Source organism: Orbicella franksi, chromosome 12 (genome assembly GCF_964199315.1).
Source record: "Orbicella franksi chromosome 12, jaOrbFran1.1, whole genome shotgun sequence".
Classification (NCBI taxonomy): domain Eukaryota; kingdom Metazoa; phylum Cnidaria; class Anthozoa; order Scleractinia; family Merulinidae; genus Orbicella; species Orbicella franksi.
The window spans coordinates 22,636,262-22,653,294 of NC_138156.1; the positions used below are offsets into that span (position 1 = coordinate 22,636,262).

Below are 17,033 nucleotides of genomic sequence, written 5' to 3' on the forward strand. Positions count from 1 at the left end.
TGGATTGTAATGATATGATTGTAACCCACAAATTACTGGATTGTAATGAACTTATTGTAACCCACAAATTACTGGATTGTAATGAACTTATTGTAACCCACAAATTATTGGATTGTAATGAACTGATTGTAACCCACAAATTACTGGATTGTAATGATATGATTGTAACCCACAAATTACTGGATTGTAATGAACTTATTGTAACCCACAAATTCCTGGATTGTAATGAACTTATTGTAACCCACAAATTATTGGATTGTAATGAACTTATTGTAAGGTACAAATTACTGGATTGTAATGATATGATTGTAACCCACAAATTATTGGATTGTAATGAACTTATTGTAACCCACAAATTATTGGATTGTAATGAACTTATATCTGAATGTCTTAGAGTCTGTACAGTGTCTCATTCTCTTTATTTAAAAAGTAAAAACTCGGCTCGCAAAGAAAAATACTAGTCTCGCCTTCTCACAAAGTTTCGCATTTACCATTCACCACCCCTTCATGTTACTGGATGGAAAGAGGACTTACTTGTTGTTTGGTCTGATTGTTATACTGCAACGCCACTTGAGTCCAAGTGTTGTAAGTAAAGGACAAGTTTCCTCTGATGGAATGATTTGTATCCACTCCTCCCAAAATACTGCCTCCACTCACAGACAAATGTATGCCTAAGAAAGATACAATAATTTCATTCAGATATTAATGGGATTAATAAAGCCCCCAAAATATAGGAAACACTTGATGACTGTCAAGAGTAACCTTTCATGGAATATTGCAACAAAACGTCTCAACCTCATTAACAATTCATCAAGTTAAAACAAAGTAAATCACAACCATGAAGGAGGTTTGGATACCCAGTCTTAATTAGCACAGATTTCAATGATTTTACTGCTTCATTTATTCCTTAGTTTTGTTTCGATTGAGAAGATATATCAAACACTTGAGACAGTGTTTCATCGGCTATCCAAACACCTCAAATTTTATCACAAATACTCTGCTGAGCATCGTATTTTCAGCTTTCTACTTAGTGTTTGGATATCCCGATGAAACACTGTCTCTCGTGTTTGATAAATAACATCAACAATTTGGAACATGTTTAGACTAGCAATACAGGACACTACCGCTTTAAATACCACAGTAACATCACTATATGTTTATCTCACTAAAAATCTCTCCATTTCACAAGAAAAAAGTAAGGGTTTTTCACCTTTTTTCTAACAAACACTGATTTAGCAGGAAAATTTATCTTGTCGTCAGGACATTTGTAAGGTTGTTAAAGAGCAGTTATATGTGGCAACATATACCTGTTTCTTCTTTGGTTCCAAAGATGGGAGTAACATTTGGACTGCTACAACCTTTTTCAGAGCCACAACTTGCACTAAAAAGCGACAATTAAATGATGATCAAAACTGTGAATTGTCAACTTTGGGAGATGCCAAACTGGGGAGGGGTGAGGGGGTGGTCAAGTTAAAAAAAAGCAAAGTTTTCTTAACAATTTGATTAAGAACACTTATTTTATATTTATTTATCTTTCTTTCTTGGAAAATTCTTTTAAATGGTAAAACTACAAGCCCTGATCTTCTAGTGCAATCTGTTTTAGCTCAAAACAAAACCAGGCATGAAACAATGGGACCAAATATTGGAATGTGGGGTGGGGAGAGCATTTGCTATTATTGGGGTCAGCTTATTAGACAAGTGGTGATGAAAATAGGTGATTACTGGAATAGGAGCATTCATTGCAAAATCACTGATGTACTATTATGGAGGCATTTTATTGAGGAAGTCTTACCCTAACTCATCTGCGTCACTGATCTAACCAACCTTACCTGAACATTATGTCGTCCAAGGCAATATCACTGTGTTGTGCCCTTCCTTTGGCTGCGGTAAATCGTACAGCAATAAGTCCTTCGTAAACCTAAAAAAGAGTTTGAAAGGAAGGTAAAGGCATGTTTGAAATTGCTGTATTAATCTGTATTTAGCTATATCATGTACATTTAATGTAGGAACCATGCATGTGAATAATATATACCAAATGCTGGTACCTGTCACAAAACATATATATGTTATTGGCCGGCTGGGAGGTCCGTATAGGGAAAAACTGTGACCATGGTCTTGAAAATGCTGCCCAAGGCGGCAGGCTGAGAGCAGCATTTTCAAGCCCGAGGTCACAGTTTTTCACTATACGGACCAACCCTAAGCCGGACAATAACATGTTTATCTTTTTTCCTTGCGGTAGATTGGCTTACAAGTGGGCTTGTTTACGCAGCTTTGTCACTGAACTGGCTTACGCGCCGTCTACAGACTCTACAAACCAATGGTAAAAAATCTAACGAGTTAACGAGCAAGTAACTCAGATACTAGACAAAGAAAGATGTATTAAAAAACAGATTTATACCGAACTACTTTAAACTCGACTGAAATTTACTTATTTTTTAATTCACGAAAATAGATCAACTTGACGGATTCCACCCACTGTGGCGGTCCGGATGAGAAAATTCCACCCGCTCCAAAAACCAATCAGATTACAGGATTTGTTGAATTCCACCTGCTCATGAGCCGAGAAAAAGATAATTGGGTATATTAGTAAGTAAGTAAGTTAAGTAAGTAACAACTTTATTTACAAAGGGTAACACATAACAGTAAAAAACTGATGAACCAGTGGCCCTCTATCCTAAGTTAGAAATTAAAAGCTATTTACACTTATAAGATAATAAAAATTACAAAATTATATTATATCAAACCAGTGGGTATTATGTATCAGTTAAGCTGGTAGGCTGGATTTCTGCCACTCTCTTGAGTCCATGGGCTCCTTTCTGCCTGAACAACAGCTGGTTATCAAGACTATTTTCATAGGCTTAACAGCTGGCTGTTTCACAGCAGTTTAAGCTTCTAGCACTAGAATTTGCTGGTAGAATTATATTTTGCTAATAAATATAAAGAAAATATTGAGAAGTTCTTATTGCATAATAAAGGGTGAATGTGATCTGCATTCTAATTCTTAGATAAAATAATATAAATTATATATTTTTATGTATGCGCTTATATTTTCATTTTGCAATTTCCATAGGGTTTAGGGCTAATCAATTTTTGTTTACATACTATATTCTTTTTATAGGCATGGGTTTGACAGACATGTAATTATGAATTTCAAACTTTCTTTGTGAACGAAATTATGTAACGCAATCATATAAACAAGCACGTAAACCTCTAAAAATAAATTTAAAACTTTGTCCTGTCATTAATAGTTTTCATGAGAATACTTGAATTAAGTATGGATAACCAAAATCTTGATATTCTTAAACTTATCAGTGAGTTTCAATAATTTTTTCCAGGAAAATAAAAGCCTTGTAACTAACCCAGGATGTAAAGCTCCGCCACACATGAATATTTTATCACTGAAATTGAAAACAATAAATTTGACACCTGCTTCTATTCTTAAGCCCTTACTCCAACTGTGAGCTGATAAATTCCTAGATTCTCTTTTTAAAAGAACATAAAATACACCAGAAAAGTTAGGAGAAATTATTTTCTGTTGAAATACTGCAATATTAAAAACCCTTCTAACAAGTTTAACCAATAAGAAAAATGTAAAATTTTTCCAGTTTTTTTAAATTAAAAATGAAGTGAATTTCCATAGTGACAAAATCTAACAAATATTCTCAAGTACAATAGTGTTGGTGTAGAGTTTAAGGTAAGTGCATACAAGAAATATTTTGTTTGAATTGTATTTCTTCACCAGAATACTTCAACTAAGTTATTGCTCTGTTGATAATCTGTTGATAATCAGTTGACTGAATTGTTATCCTCAAAGTACACACTACAAAATATCCATGTAAATGTGCTGGATCTTTACACTCTGTAAATTGATATACATAACATTTAAAAAATTTTACCTTCAAATCTATACTGTTTTTATGTCAGTGGTCCTTCATAAAATTTAAGAACAACAACATGATGTAAAAGGAACAACATAATATCAAAGGAAACTTAACAGTAAATTATGACCATCCAAAGGTATACATAGAAATTTTTCTTTAATTTAATATAATTTTAAAGTTCATGACAAGAATTTACGCATTTGGCGATAATATTATTTGAAAACTAACAAATACTTTTGGAGTAAAAAAAATATCATAATTATGCTATTCAGAAGTAGCTCCTCAACTAATATTTACAAAAATTAAATGAAATTAAAAGAAATGAAAAATGTATCTTTTATTTTTTTTTCTTGTCAGTTGTATCATGTCCTCAAGAAGCTATTGTCACTCAAATAGTGAAGTCTCTGGTAACAAATCTGCAGCACACATTAACTCTTACACTAGGACATCATACTGTGATAGCTGGTGCAGTGAGAAACGAAACAAGCAAAGAAAACTGGCCAATAGGAGCCCTGCTTCAAGGGGATACCCTGCAGAGTGTATAGGTAATTATCTCTCAATGCTGTGATTGGTCAATTTTACGGGTATTTTTTTGCCAACACCCTTGATGATTCCCATAATCATATAAACCTTAACTACAATGGAGCCCTGCCTTACAGTCACCTCCTTATTGTGGCCAAATGTGAAATGTACGCACATTTGTGTATAACAAAACCCTGTTAATGCGGCCACTCCATTAATACAGCAAACAGCCACATTCTGAAATCCCAACCTGTATAATGCTTTATAATTTTACCCCGTTTATACGGCCACTCAAACCAGTTGTGTTCACCTTTCCACTGTTGATATTGTGTGTACTGATTAAAGTTTCAATTTTTTTTAAATTATATCTGCATTTCTTGATGAACCGTTGTTACACGTTCAATTGTGAGGTATCTGTGAAGACTTCACTCAAGTTTAGACCAGTCATGAAATCTGACCCTACCCTATTAATAGAGCCACCCCATTCATATGGCCAAATTTCCATGGCCCGTTAGTGACTGTATTAACAGGGTACCACTGAATACAGAATTAACCATAATTGAATAAATCATGTTGTAGAATTTGATGAATTTTCAACCCAAGGAGACAACAAAGCTGTCAAATATAGAACAGCACATCTTCAATGGCTCCTGGACAATGATGTATACACACTTAATGGCATGAATGAGTGGCAGCCAGACCTGCGTCATTGGACACCCAGTAGCAGTGCAAGATATCCATTGAGGATGAAGATACCCAAACCACCCATTGATCCAGAAACACGTAAGCTCATTATATTTTTCTTACCATAAATCCTCGAATTAGCTCCCGGGGCGCTTATTTCAAATTTAGGAGAAGATGCATGGGGGCACTTATTTTATTTATCCCAAATCGTGGCCTGACATGATCATTTTTTAATGCATCATCTGCTCATAAACAACAATATAAGCTGTTTATTGACATAAAAAGCTGATCATAAAGTTTAAATGGTGGCACCATTAGTACCTAACATCTTCAACCTGTTCACTTAACATGCTCACAAACTGAAACAATGTACAAATCTAATATTACAAGACGAAAACTATACATCCTTTGTTGTCTCATTACTCGTCCACAAAATGGGGGGAAGGAGGGTGCTTATTTGAGGGGTGGCGCTTATTTTACATTTCGGCCAATAGGGGGGATGCTTATTCGATGGGGGCACTTATTTGAGGGGGGGTGCTAATTTGAGGATTTACAATAACCATGTTTTGCAAAATTTGTCTGGTTATGAAATTCACCCCTCATCAGTCTTTCACCTCAGTCTTTCATCTCTTTCCAGAACAAAATAAAGTAACAACAATACCTTTCAATGACAGTAACAGTGATGATTGTTATGACGACAGCAATTAAATGAAAGAAAATTCAGAGAAAATTCATCTATAACCTCCCGGCCCTCACAGAAGAGTTCTTGGTTTCAACCCCCACCCCTCTAGAAATTTCATTTTAGCTTCATATTTTCCTCCAAAACATGTTACTTTGAATACCCCCATCAGTCCCTAAGGATTTCCAATCACCTTTTGCGGGATGGGTGTGGATTTTACAAATGATTGATTAACAGCAATGAAATAAGAGACCATAATTACTTGGTTCTTTGTGACTGATAATAAGGACAAAAGACATTCTTCTGACATTGAGACTGGTAATAGACCCTTTTCATAAATGGCTGCCAATTTAAAATTCTTTTGTATGCATTTAAATTGGCCTCACTAAACTCGTTTGGGAGTAAAAATTCTTTTGAATTAGCAACTCAAAAACAAGGTTAGTCAGGCTAATTTCAATACTTACAAAAGAATTTATAATTGGCAGCCATTTATGAAAAGGGTCTATGTTGTGAGAATTTCGCGTGAAATTAGATTTAATAGCATAGTTATTCACTAATTTGTATTATCGACCCGAATATTGACAGTTGTATTCAATTGGAAGTCAGAATTAATTAGTTTGTATTCCAGTGCAAAAAAGGCATATTTGCTTTTGGTTGCCATTCTGTTCGACCACTACACTTGTTTTCAAGTGTGCCTACTCATTTTAATAATTATTATCAAAATTGAATTTGCCTATTTGTACAATAAATTTCAACCTATTTTCCTGTAATGTAGTGCCTGAGGATTCCCAAGTTCACATCTATCACAGCAAAAAGGATCAGCTATGGGTAAAACAATGGCTAACTGGAATGCTGGAAGCAAACAGATATAATGTCACCACCAACAGATCTAGACAGGCACCAACAAATGCTTCAAGGATGATCCTTATTCTCACACCAGAGCTGTTTGATGAGCCTTTCTGCCTTCAGATTCTTGATGCCATTGAAGGAAAGACAGTGCTTGGTATTAAACTCAGAGACTGCCATGTTCCAGAGGAAATTTCAAATGAATGTACCAGCTACATGGACCTGACCACAACTGATCTCAGTGATTTGACCTTTCATATTACATTCATGTTCAGGATAAAGAAAGCCCTTAAACTGCCTGTGTCTATTTGTTCAGCATAAGATTGCATTGGTTACAGACACCCACATAATACTGGATAACATATTACAGACAGTTTTCTTGCCTGGTCTCAAAGAAACCAGAATTCATGTTTTCTCTACCTCTATAACATCGGCACCTCCATAATATTGGCACTTAGCTCTGGCCTTTTGGTGTCTGTATTAAAGAGTCACCTGTGTTTAAATGTCCACTCTGTAAAGTGTGTTACTCATTAACTGAAGACATCACTGCCATATTTTTTTGCCACAATACACAAAAAAAAATACAAGGATGATGCCAAATTCCTGATCATGATACTCCATCACCCTATGCCTTTTTTAAGGGGAATGCTAAAAATCAGGTCAGAAAGTGTATTTTCTTTAGGTTTCAGTGCATATTTATTTAAAGACTTCCAATTAGTTGCTTATAATAACTCAGGGAAGTCTGGGAATTTTATTCTGTGTTAGGGAAAGTTGATGTTTTGAAGAAAGAAGGACAAGATGGTAAAATTGAAACTGTTATAGCATTGATTCATTGAAATCTTATTGCACAGAAATAAATGGAAGGAAAAGCATCAGACTGCTATATATCGATATGTCACTTGACATTTATTCGGTCATGGAAACTTTATATCCATCTGCAGGCACAAGTGAGGGAATTTTAGAGACTTATTTCTGTGGCAACTATAATTAAGAATAGCAGGGGGATTGACCCCCCTCAGAAACTGGTATTGAAAGTACTGTGAGTGAAATCATACTATTGACGCAGATTCTATTTACCATTACAATCCATCAAATGTTTTTGCTCGCATGCAATTGGTCTAAATGCATCACATGACCGAATACTCCCCAGCTAAAAGTGGGGAATATCCAAGGGTAATCCCCAATTTTCAAAACTGCGCTTGGTGCAAAAAATATTTGAAGGATGATGAACACAATAGCCTCCATTTGACTGCTCGGATATTTGTCCTTAGTCATTATCTGTTCCTCAAAGTTCACAGTTTTCCAAGAGCTATGCTCTCAGAAAACTGTTCACTTCTCAGAACAGATAATGTCTGCGGACAAATATCTGAGCATATTTTTGCGCCAAATTAATGGAGGTTAATGTTTATATATTCCGAGAACATGTTGCAGCTTGAAGAAATTACTAGAATTTCAGGCTTTCACAAATACTAGTCCTCATTATCTACACTTCTACCAGACTGAGTGGAGAACTAAACGATTTTTCTTTCTTTCATTTTACAAGTCACAGGATGAATCCCAGTGGGGAGGTACTCCCATATTTTCTTATGTGGGCTTAATGAAAACAATTTGTCAACAAGAAAAAATTATCCTTACCGAGAGATCAACAGTTCCTTGATGCCATGTGTTGCCTTGATTTCCAGCCTTCTGGAATACCATGAACCACGTTTTATCTACTGTTTTTATCTCTACACTTAGGGTTCCCATGGAATCACTCTTTTTTGAACGATCAGACATATGGTAAAAGAAACTCATATTGCATCCTTGACCAGCAGTGAACCAGGGTGTCTCAAATGATGCCTGGCAACGAAAAATAACGAATGCGTCATCAATGAAATAATATTTATTGCCAGTACCTTCCATAAATTCCTTTATATTATAAGAGAGACTACGGTCTTCGACTGTAATAAATATATCTTATTAGATGTTTTGGTGTGTAGTATCGCTGTATATTTTTACGAGTTGTGCTGTATTTTGACGAGCCCATGGGGCTCGTCAAAATACAAACGAGTATTTATTTAGTCCAACTGCTGTAGTAAATAGATTTATTAATGAAAGAGGGAGAGTGTGACAGTTTTGTGTGCGCTCGCCAACCTGTACGGCAAACAGGTTTTCTACTGTACAAATATGACAAACAGGTTTTCTACAGTACAATATTGCTGTATATTTGTACAGTTATTTGGACGGTATTCGTTATAGCTGGATAATAATACAACCTATTGAAATAAAGTGTCATTTGTTCATTATTAGAACAAAGATAGTAAGCAGTACTTGCCGTCTAAAATTTATTTCTGCACAAGACAAATACTGAAAGAGGTGGCCTAGAAAACTGCTTGGAGAGGAAACTTTGGCAGGCATAAAATAAATACAAAATGTAACCTAACAGCCTTAATGCAAAAATATTGCATGAATACAGTCGCAAACAAAGGTAAATAATTTTTGTTTGTTGCAGTTTGTACAGTATCTTCAGGATGATCTAGAAACCAGAACATAACCTTAATTTTCCAATATTTATGAGGCATTGAGTGGCCCACTTAAATTTTTAGAGATTAACAGGAGAGAAAATTCCTTTTCCTTATGTTCACGGGCAAAACACTTCACTCTGGCATGTATGACTGCATCTCTCCACACAGGAGTATAAAAATGGGTCAGTCTCATGATCAAGTATTAACAAAAATTGTCATTGCTGTGGTTTAGTTACTGACAAGGTTAAGTCTGAATACAAGCCAAGTGGCCCATCATCTCTGGTTTCTATAGCATGAAGCGACTAAGAATATTTCTACTCCCCTGCTGGATGGGCCCGGGGGGGGGGGGGGGGGGACTCCCAGATAAATTGGGTGGGGGTGTACGGCCTGCCTCCCAAAACCCTTACCCTATTATGACCAAAATCTGCGATATTCCCTACCCTATTTATGACCTGACCAGAAATTCGAAACCCTATTTATGACCTGACCCTAAAATCAAAACCCTGTTTCAGTCCTGAGTTAAAATTAGTTCCCCAGTTCAGACCAATGTTAAATTACTGTAAACATAATTTGTGAAGGGCTTTTGTTGATTTTCTTTTCGATAATGATGAAAAAGTGGCTTCTTCTTAAAAACATACCCATATCAAGGCTAGAGTGCAAAAACCATTTTTGACCCTATTTATGACCAAAATGGCCAAAATCAGCTAAAATCAATGCCATATTTATGACCATATGATACCCTTTGGGACCACACATACCTATACAGCCCGTATAAGGGAGTACCCCTCCCCCCCCCCCCCTGCCGGGCGGATGGGATGCTAGTCCATCGCAGGGTTACCCCCAGCATTAAATTTCACGGTACCCATTTAGACACCTGGGTGGAGAGAGGCACTGTGGGAGTTAAGAACACAGCATAATGTCCCCAGCCAGGGTTCAAACCCAAACCCCTTGATCCAGAAGCAAGTGTACTAGCCATGAGGCCACTACAACAGGTACTGACAAATTGTACAGAAAAGCTATATCTAAATGCTGCTAGTCAGACATTAACTGTAATGGGAAGGCACTCATCAATGTAGTGATTTGAGAGCTGCAAAATCACGCCTTGCCTTAAACAAAAAGACATACCCTACTTCCTATGGCTATTCCTGATGTTTCCAAATATCCATAATACCCTTTGCCCGTTGAATGGTCAACTGTAGGTCCAGTGGATCCAGTTGGAGTATTTTTGTTAGTTGTTTTCCAGTCCTTGTCATCATCTTTAGACTGCATTAGAATTCCCAAATCAGGGGCCCCACTACCAAAGTCGATTGGAGCCAAATCACAAGTGATCTTTCCACTGTAAGAGATTACAGAGTGGCAGTTTTAATTTAGTTCTAATTAGTGGATAACACTAGTTACAGTCAAAACTGTATCACCAGACACCCGTGTAAAATGTTCTAAATGTCTCCTAGAAACAGGAGCTGGTTTAAAACAAATTCTCAGAAACCATGCTACGCTTAAAAATAAAATATTAGATATGGGCTCGAGATTTCTATTGCAAGTTAGGTGCCTCAGGGTGCAGCCAGAGTCTACTATCACACATGGAAGTCAAGAGTGAATAATCTAATCATTTAGGACAAATCTGCTGGTTAAACTTTACCTAAATTTTCTTCACTGAGACTTTGAAAACTCAAAAAGAGGCCCCATTTTGTTAGCAATTGCACACAGTTAGGGAATAGTGTAATAAGAGATAGAACTCTAGTAGTTAAATCCAATTTTATTGAAAATGTTGATACTTCCAAGATTACTCCAGTAGACCAAAGAAGCTTAACCCTGTATCCTTTCTTTTTGAAACGGAGGGCATGTTGGTGTGCCAGAGCAATCCATTGGGAGTTGAACCCTTTTCCTATGTAAATACTTTTGTTGGATTTATGTTGCACATTAAGCTACATTTTTTGCACAGATATCTAGGCGAGCAAAGTAAAACTACACATTTCCTCCTTTGATTTATTCAGCAGAAGCTGCAGTGTTGGTTTTTGTCGAAGAGAAGAGGGTACACAACACGCAGCCAAACTACAGCTTTGTGTTTGTACAAAAAGTTGTACACATTTCGTGAAGACATGTCTGCAAGGTTTTCAAATGCCATTAACACTGACTTGAAACTTAAAAATAACCAACTTCAGTATCCGCTACAGTCTACAATAAGCTGCCACGACACTCAAAAGTTCGCAACATTGCACAACATTCAAAAGAAGGGCACATGGATAAACATGGAGATGACATCATTTGCACGTGAAGAATCTTTTTTGGGGGGGGGGGGGGCAAATTGGTGTCTCCCAATAGATAGATACATACACAGATCTCGAAATTCTATGCATAACGTCATTAGAACTGCATTCTGTCAAACACAATGAGAAGCAAGAACTCAAGGAGTAGACCAAAGCAGATTATTTTAATGGCCCATGTATTGAATAGAAGTTCTAATCTCCTACAGGACCATCAAAGATGGAATAAGCAAATATACTGCAAACATGCCTCCTTCAAGCTTTTCCAAAGGAACCTGGGAGGGGAATTCCCACATGAAAAGGTTGGGGCCAGAGGCTTGTCAGCGATACCCCTAAGCATGATGACAAGCATCCCCAAACTTTTCATATAGGTGTCCTCCCCAGGCACAGGAACAGACTGTAATTTATTGTTTATGGTAACTGGGCTGGGCTGTTGATGTCAGGTAAATACTCACTTTGCACCTGTTATCCAAACCCAAGCAGCCACAGTGATGCTGCTGGACTCTCCTAGGATCTCACTAAGGGCTCCTATATCAGCATAATCACTAGTGCCATTGAAGCTTAGAGCATAATCCCTGATCTGTTATATATTAAAAAAAAGATCATAAATGGCCATGGTAACACAAATAACTACTGCAAGGATGTCAAACCTCTTTTATATGAGACACCTTAGGGGAGAACCAAGTGTCCTTAAAGGTAGAGATTATTTTATATAAATTTTGGTTTAATTTATAAGGACAGGTTCAACAGTACTTGAGTAACTAATGCAGGCTAAAGTTGCTAAATACAAGACATTCTTATCAGAAAAATCAGCATGATTCCAGGTATGATGACAGCTGCTATAAAAGCACTACCACTTAACACTACCACTACCATTGTGGCAGATGCAGTGGTAGTAGCAGTGGCGGCAGCAGCAGCAGCAGTCGAGGTGGCAATGGTGGTAGAACCAAACACTTACTTTGGCATGGTGTTCCCATTCAAGTTGGCTCAATTTAGAGATGGTTTAATTTACTGACATGAAGGTGTCAAAAGGAACACCTGGTTTCTTTTAATAATTATTATCAACAAAGGAATCACAGCACAAGTAGATGTCACTGATAGCAATTCAAACTTAGGTTAATTTAGAATCATGTTAATTTAGACTGCTATGTTTGTTGAAGTATGGTCAAAAACTCTAAACTGGTGTAGTTAGACAAAAAACATCTGAGATCATACTGCATGTATAGTTACAGACATTCTAGATGTGACTCTGTTATCCTTACCTCAGGGGATCCTGCATACAATTTTGAATAGTAGACATCTTTCTGCGAGAAGACATACATGCCAAGACGGCCACCTCTGTAACGTTTGTCTACGATGTTCCCTGAGTCTGATAACAGGTGTCTACCCTGTGGTCAAAACAATTGAGTCACCATCGTCTTTTAGTAAGGAGTGGCATGGGTCAGCTGAAATGAGAGGCACTGTGACCTCATGGTTAGCTAGCAATACAACTAGTCTCTTAATACTATAATACTACTACTACTATGATGACACAGTGGTGAAAGCCTTCACCTCTCACCAATGTGGCTCAAGTTTAACTCCTGGGGCACGTTTCTCGAAAGCCCCAGAAACTTTTCAGGCCTGCAAAGCCATTTTCAGTTAATCTGTATCTAAAAACAGAGAGGTGTATACACTTGAAACTTCTTGTATGAAGAGAACGTCTGTTCACATTAAGAATACATGAATAAAACAGCGCTGTAATCAGAGGGTTTGAGATTTTGCTACGGCTTTCCGGGTGCAAAAAGTTTTCGGGACCTTCAAGAAACGGGCCCCTGGACCATGGCCTGGTGTCATGATGTTATTCGGGTTGAGTCTGTTGTTGGATTCCTCCTTGCTCCAAAGGTTACATTTGGTTTCTCTCATTTTCTTCTCTCCAGAAAATCTAACACTTCTGCTGGTTCCTGTTCATTTATATCATTTTTTATCTTACTTATTTTCCTAAAAAATCATGTGCACTGTATACCAGCAAGCAAAAAATCAAGCAATAAAACACTGTATAAAGTGGAGCATGGTGACGTGCATCTACAATAACGGGTACATAACTACATTATGTTATCAGCTGATGCTGAAAATTGGAGCCAGATGGCTGATTTAATGGATACTCACTTCGTACCAACGCACACGGATTCTTCCAGAGTCCGGGTTGTGCTGAAGTCTCCAGTGATATGCCACGCCTGGAGCCCACTTAGGAACAGGGTCATACCACAGAACATGCGTCTGATTGATGGTGTTTCCAGTCTCCCATAAGGCATCACGTAAGCTCTCACCAGGGCCAGTACTGGAGTCAATAGCCTAAAGGATTTAACAGTTGCGTCAGAAAATGTCACCTTTACTTTGAAGTGATTATCTTAGCATCGAGAGAGTATCTTAAGTTTTAATATGGTGAATTCAAAAGAAAAAGGGGTGACGAGTGAAATTTCACTATCTAAAGACTTAATCCATGTGAAAGCTCCAACAACCACTGTGTCAGTGTTTTGAAACTGTACTTGTTTGCTAGTAGAACTTCATTGGAACTTCAAACTTTGTTGCCTCTATTTAGTTTTGAGCCTCCATGTTGGAGTGCAGCTTATCTACGTGGTCTTTTACAGTAGTTGCCTATTCAAACACAAAAAGAAAAACTCACTGGGATCCAAACAGTAACAATTTTTCAAAGAATGATATAATCTTGAGTCTAGTATACTTCCCACATACTTTGAAATCATCTGAATTAACATACCATGAGATTAATGCCTTGCCTTGCAACAGATCTTGGATAGGGCAACTTGATTTGCAGATTGTAAGATTGGGTCTTTTTCTTCCAAGAGCACACATAAAAATGCCTGATGAGAAATAAAAGCACGCATAATTTGCATGTTTAATCTTGTTCACACCAACAGCACACATAAAAATGCCTGATGAGAAATAAAAGCATGCATAATTTGCATGTTTAATCTTGTTTGCAGAGTTTGCAATGTATTTGGTCTTGAAGCAGCGATCATCAGGACCTCTGCATTTTTTTTTTTGGTCAATAAAGGCCATACCCATAGCACCTGTTACATCTGAGCATGCCTGATGGCCCCTTGTTGTTATGGGTGAGCTTGGCTGTAGTTGATGCAATTCACCCATAACGTAACAAAGTCATTCCGGGTGTGAAGATCAAGGCCCTACAGGTGAATCAAAACTTAATGACAGCCCTGCTCTGGGTGAAATCATAAGGCGGCCAGAATTAATCACAGCCGCTGCTATCTCTCTGCCAATTCAGAAGCCATTATCAAACTTAGATGCACAAACACAATCAAACTGGAAACAGGATGTTCTGGTTCTGGTTCTGTTATTTAGCCCAGAGTGCAGGGTGCTTGGTCACCACTGACTGAAAATGCACAATCAGGCTTTAAGGACGAGGCTGACAGATGTATGTTCAAATAATTCTGCCATTAAAATCAGTGTCCATGCTCATACTAGAAGCTCCTGAATATCTATTTCTTTCACAAAATGTCTACTATCATCGGAATTGAGTCTCTCCTAAACCAAAAAAATATTAACTCAAAATCAAATGTGAACTCTCTGATCTGCATACATCACTCCCAGAGCCATAAGGGGACTTTCAGAGTGGAATAGCTGTTGTTACCTCTAGGCAGTAAATTCAATCCTGCTCATCAGTGCTAAAAACTACTTGTTGAAGTTGGGATTAATTAGCAACAACTTAATTAGGCATTTGACTGGACTCGGTCAGATTTGACTCAGAACACTCAGATTTCATTTGGTAATCAGATTTGCACATCTCTCTTTCTGCTACATGATGCCAATTAAAATGTCTCTCTGACCTGTTACTCTGGTAGCCAAAGACAATGCCTGCAATGTCATCATCTGATCTGTCAGCTATAAAGAACGTTCCACTGTAGTCCACGTGTCCAAATCTTGCGTAGCTCAACAAAAGGCCTGGGTTCCTAATGAACAAGGGAATGGTTCATTTCATTCATGACATGAAGATCTATTGAACACAAGGTATAACACTTTTAATTAAGATTTCCAATGTGAAGATGTTGTTGAAAACAAGCTTAGCAGGCCAGTGACTTAACCTAAAATTTCTCAAGTCCTCCTGGGTGGCATGCTATTCCATGGCAAGTCGAGTCCTCCCAGAAGGTTTGTCTTGTTTCTCCTAAAAATTTACCAGCACCTATTTATTCTTTTAGCAAGAATTTGAATTACAAAGTGGGTGCCCACATATATGGTAAGAGTTGGTGGAGTGGCATCTTATCAGGGGTAGTGGCAATGTTCCTGGTCACTTTCTTATGTGGGAACAGGTGTTTTATCTGTGACTTTCTATTTCATTTCTTGTAATATATATATAAGTTCCTAATGTACAACTTACATTCTCTACTTCAATACTTATAGTACCATGTAATATGTAGTGTGTATTGTAATTTTGGTCTTTATGTTAAATAAGTGTTACCATGATCTTTTGTAATTTGTTAAGGTTCCATGGTAGAGTAGTGTAATGTGAGAACGATTCAGTTGATAAATAAAGATTTCATTTATTGTTTTACTTTATCATACTGATTCAACACTCCACTGGTCAGTCCTCTATCTAACTTTAAAAGTATTTCACATTGCCACACAAGGTGCAGTACGTGACTTGATCCACAAGCAAACTTCAAATCCACAAACAAAGCAATGATTATAATGTGCAAAAGTAAATAGGTTAATCAATAATGCCAACAGGTGTAATACCCATTTGCAGTTTGCACAATTTCTCGGCCATTGTCATAGACCATCCACTTTGGAGGCTTCTGAACTTTTCCTACGCTATCTAAAATCACTTCCTGATAAGTACTGAAGTTAGTGTTGATTAAAAACTTGTTGACTGGATAATCATCCTGCAAAAAAAGAAAAATAATAAATCATTGGCATTCACTTGTAACAGCTAATTAAAGGCATTCAATCAGTCAACGTTTTGGAGTGGGGGGCTACAAAAGTTTTATTCTTTGCTAGCTCGATGTGGGGCCTGGAGCTCAAAGATCTTCTTGATAATTGGAGCACACTCAAGCAAATATTCATCCTAAAGCCCTAAAGTCCATGGAGACCAAGCCCAGGGCAACTTGAAAAGTCCACGACATCAACTATAATGTTGTATCAACTGATACTAAAAAAATGTCACTTCCATACTTGTTGATGTTCACAGACAAAGTAATAATAAAATAATTCTATAATTATTATTAACTATTAAAATAAATATTAACTTATGCCCTGTAAGTTAATACCTGATAATCCAACACAGAGTCACCATCAGTGTCACCAACACAGACATCGCCAACACCGTCACCATCATGGTCTGCCTTTGAGGGAAAATGTGGCATTTACATGGCGATTTAGTTAACAAAATAGACCCTCATGATAATTAGTTTCTTTTATCCTACTTCTGGTACTTGCCTCAGAGAAATAATTCATTGTAAATATCATATTATAAATAACTAAAATAATTATCAAAAATTATAAATAATTATAAAAAGGCTCTAAATGGCATTATGCTGTTACTTGCAGATGTAATAGAAAAGGTCTACCAATTCAGTTTAAGAGGGAATGTTCTTTGTAGTTTCTTCATTTTGATGCAGAGCTTGAGACTGAAAGGAGTATT

The 17,033-nt window shown here is 37.1% G+C and overlaps 2 protein-coding genes across 4 annotated transcripts in view; one reads left to right on the forward strand and one right to left on the reverse strand.

Moving 5' to 3' along the window:
- The window catches only part of LOC145462958 (thrombospondin-2-like), a 40,817-nt gene that overhangs the window by 12,910 nt on the left and 10,874 nt on the right, over positions 1-17,033 (reverse strand). Inside the window, exons 8-19 of one of the 2 annotated variants that reach the window (XM_081446639.1) lie at positions 16,660-16,734; positions 16,130-16,275; positions 15,223-15,345; positions 14,136-14,238; positions 13,526-13,711; positions 12,643-12,768; positions 11,836-11,960; positions 10,242-10,452; positions 8,248-8,451; positions 1,830-1,918; positions 1,308-1,381; positions 535-671 (exon numbers count right to left, since the gene is read on the reverse strand). In XM_081446639.1, the coding sequence (XP_081302765.1) occupies positions 535-671; positions 1,308-1,381; positions 1,830-1,918; positions 8,248-8,451; positions 10,242-10,452; positions 11,836-11,960; positions 12,643-12,768; positions 13,526-13,711; positions 14,136-14,238; positions 15,223-15,345; positions 16,130-16,275; positions 16,660-16,734 (1,599 nt within the window). The remainder of the gene's footprint in view (positions 1-534; positions 672-1,307; positions 1,382-1,829; positions 1,919-8,247; positions 8,452-10,241; positions 10,453-11,835; positions 11,961-12,642; positions 12,769-13,525; positions 13,712-14,135; positions 14,239-15,222; positions 15,346-16,129; positions 16,276-16,659; positions 16,735-17,033) is intronic. The other variant, XM_081446640.1, reaches the window with a different exon arrangement.
- On the forward strand, positions 2,585-7,185 carry LOC145462972 (uncharacterized). Of its 2 annotated transcripts, XM_081446661.1 has the most exons (4): positions 2,585-2,590; positions 4,239-4,426; positions 4,983-5,186; positions 6,542-7,185. In XM_081446661.1, exons 2-4 carry the CDS (start codon positions 4,246-4,248, stop codon positions 6,931-6,933), a joined length of 777 nt encoding a protein of 258 aa, XP_081302787.1. In that variant the 5' UTR covers positions 2,585-2,590; positions 4,239-4,245; the 3' UTR covers positions 6,934-7,185. The 2 variants fall into 2 exon arrangements, with proteins under 2 accessions (XP_081302787.1, XP_081302786.1); XM_081446660.1 differs by lacking the exon at positions 2,585-2,590 and having other exon boundaries at positions 4,210-4,426.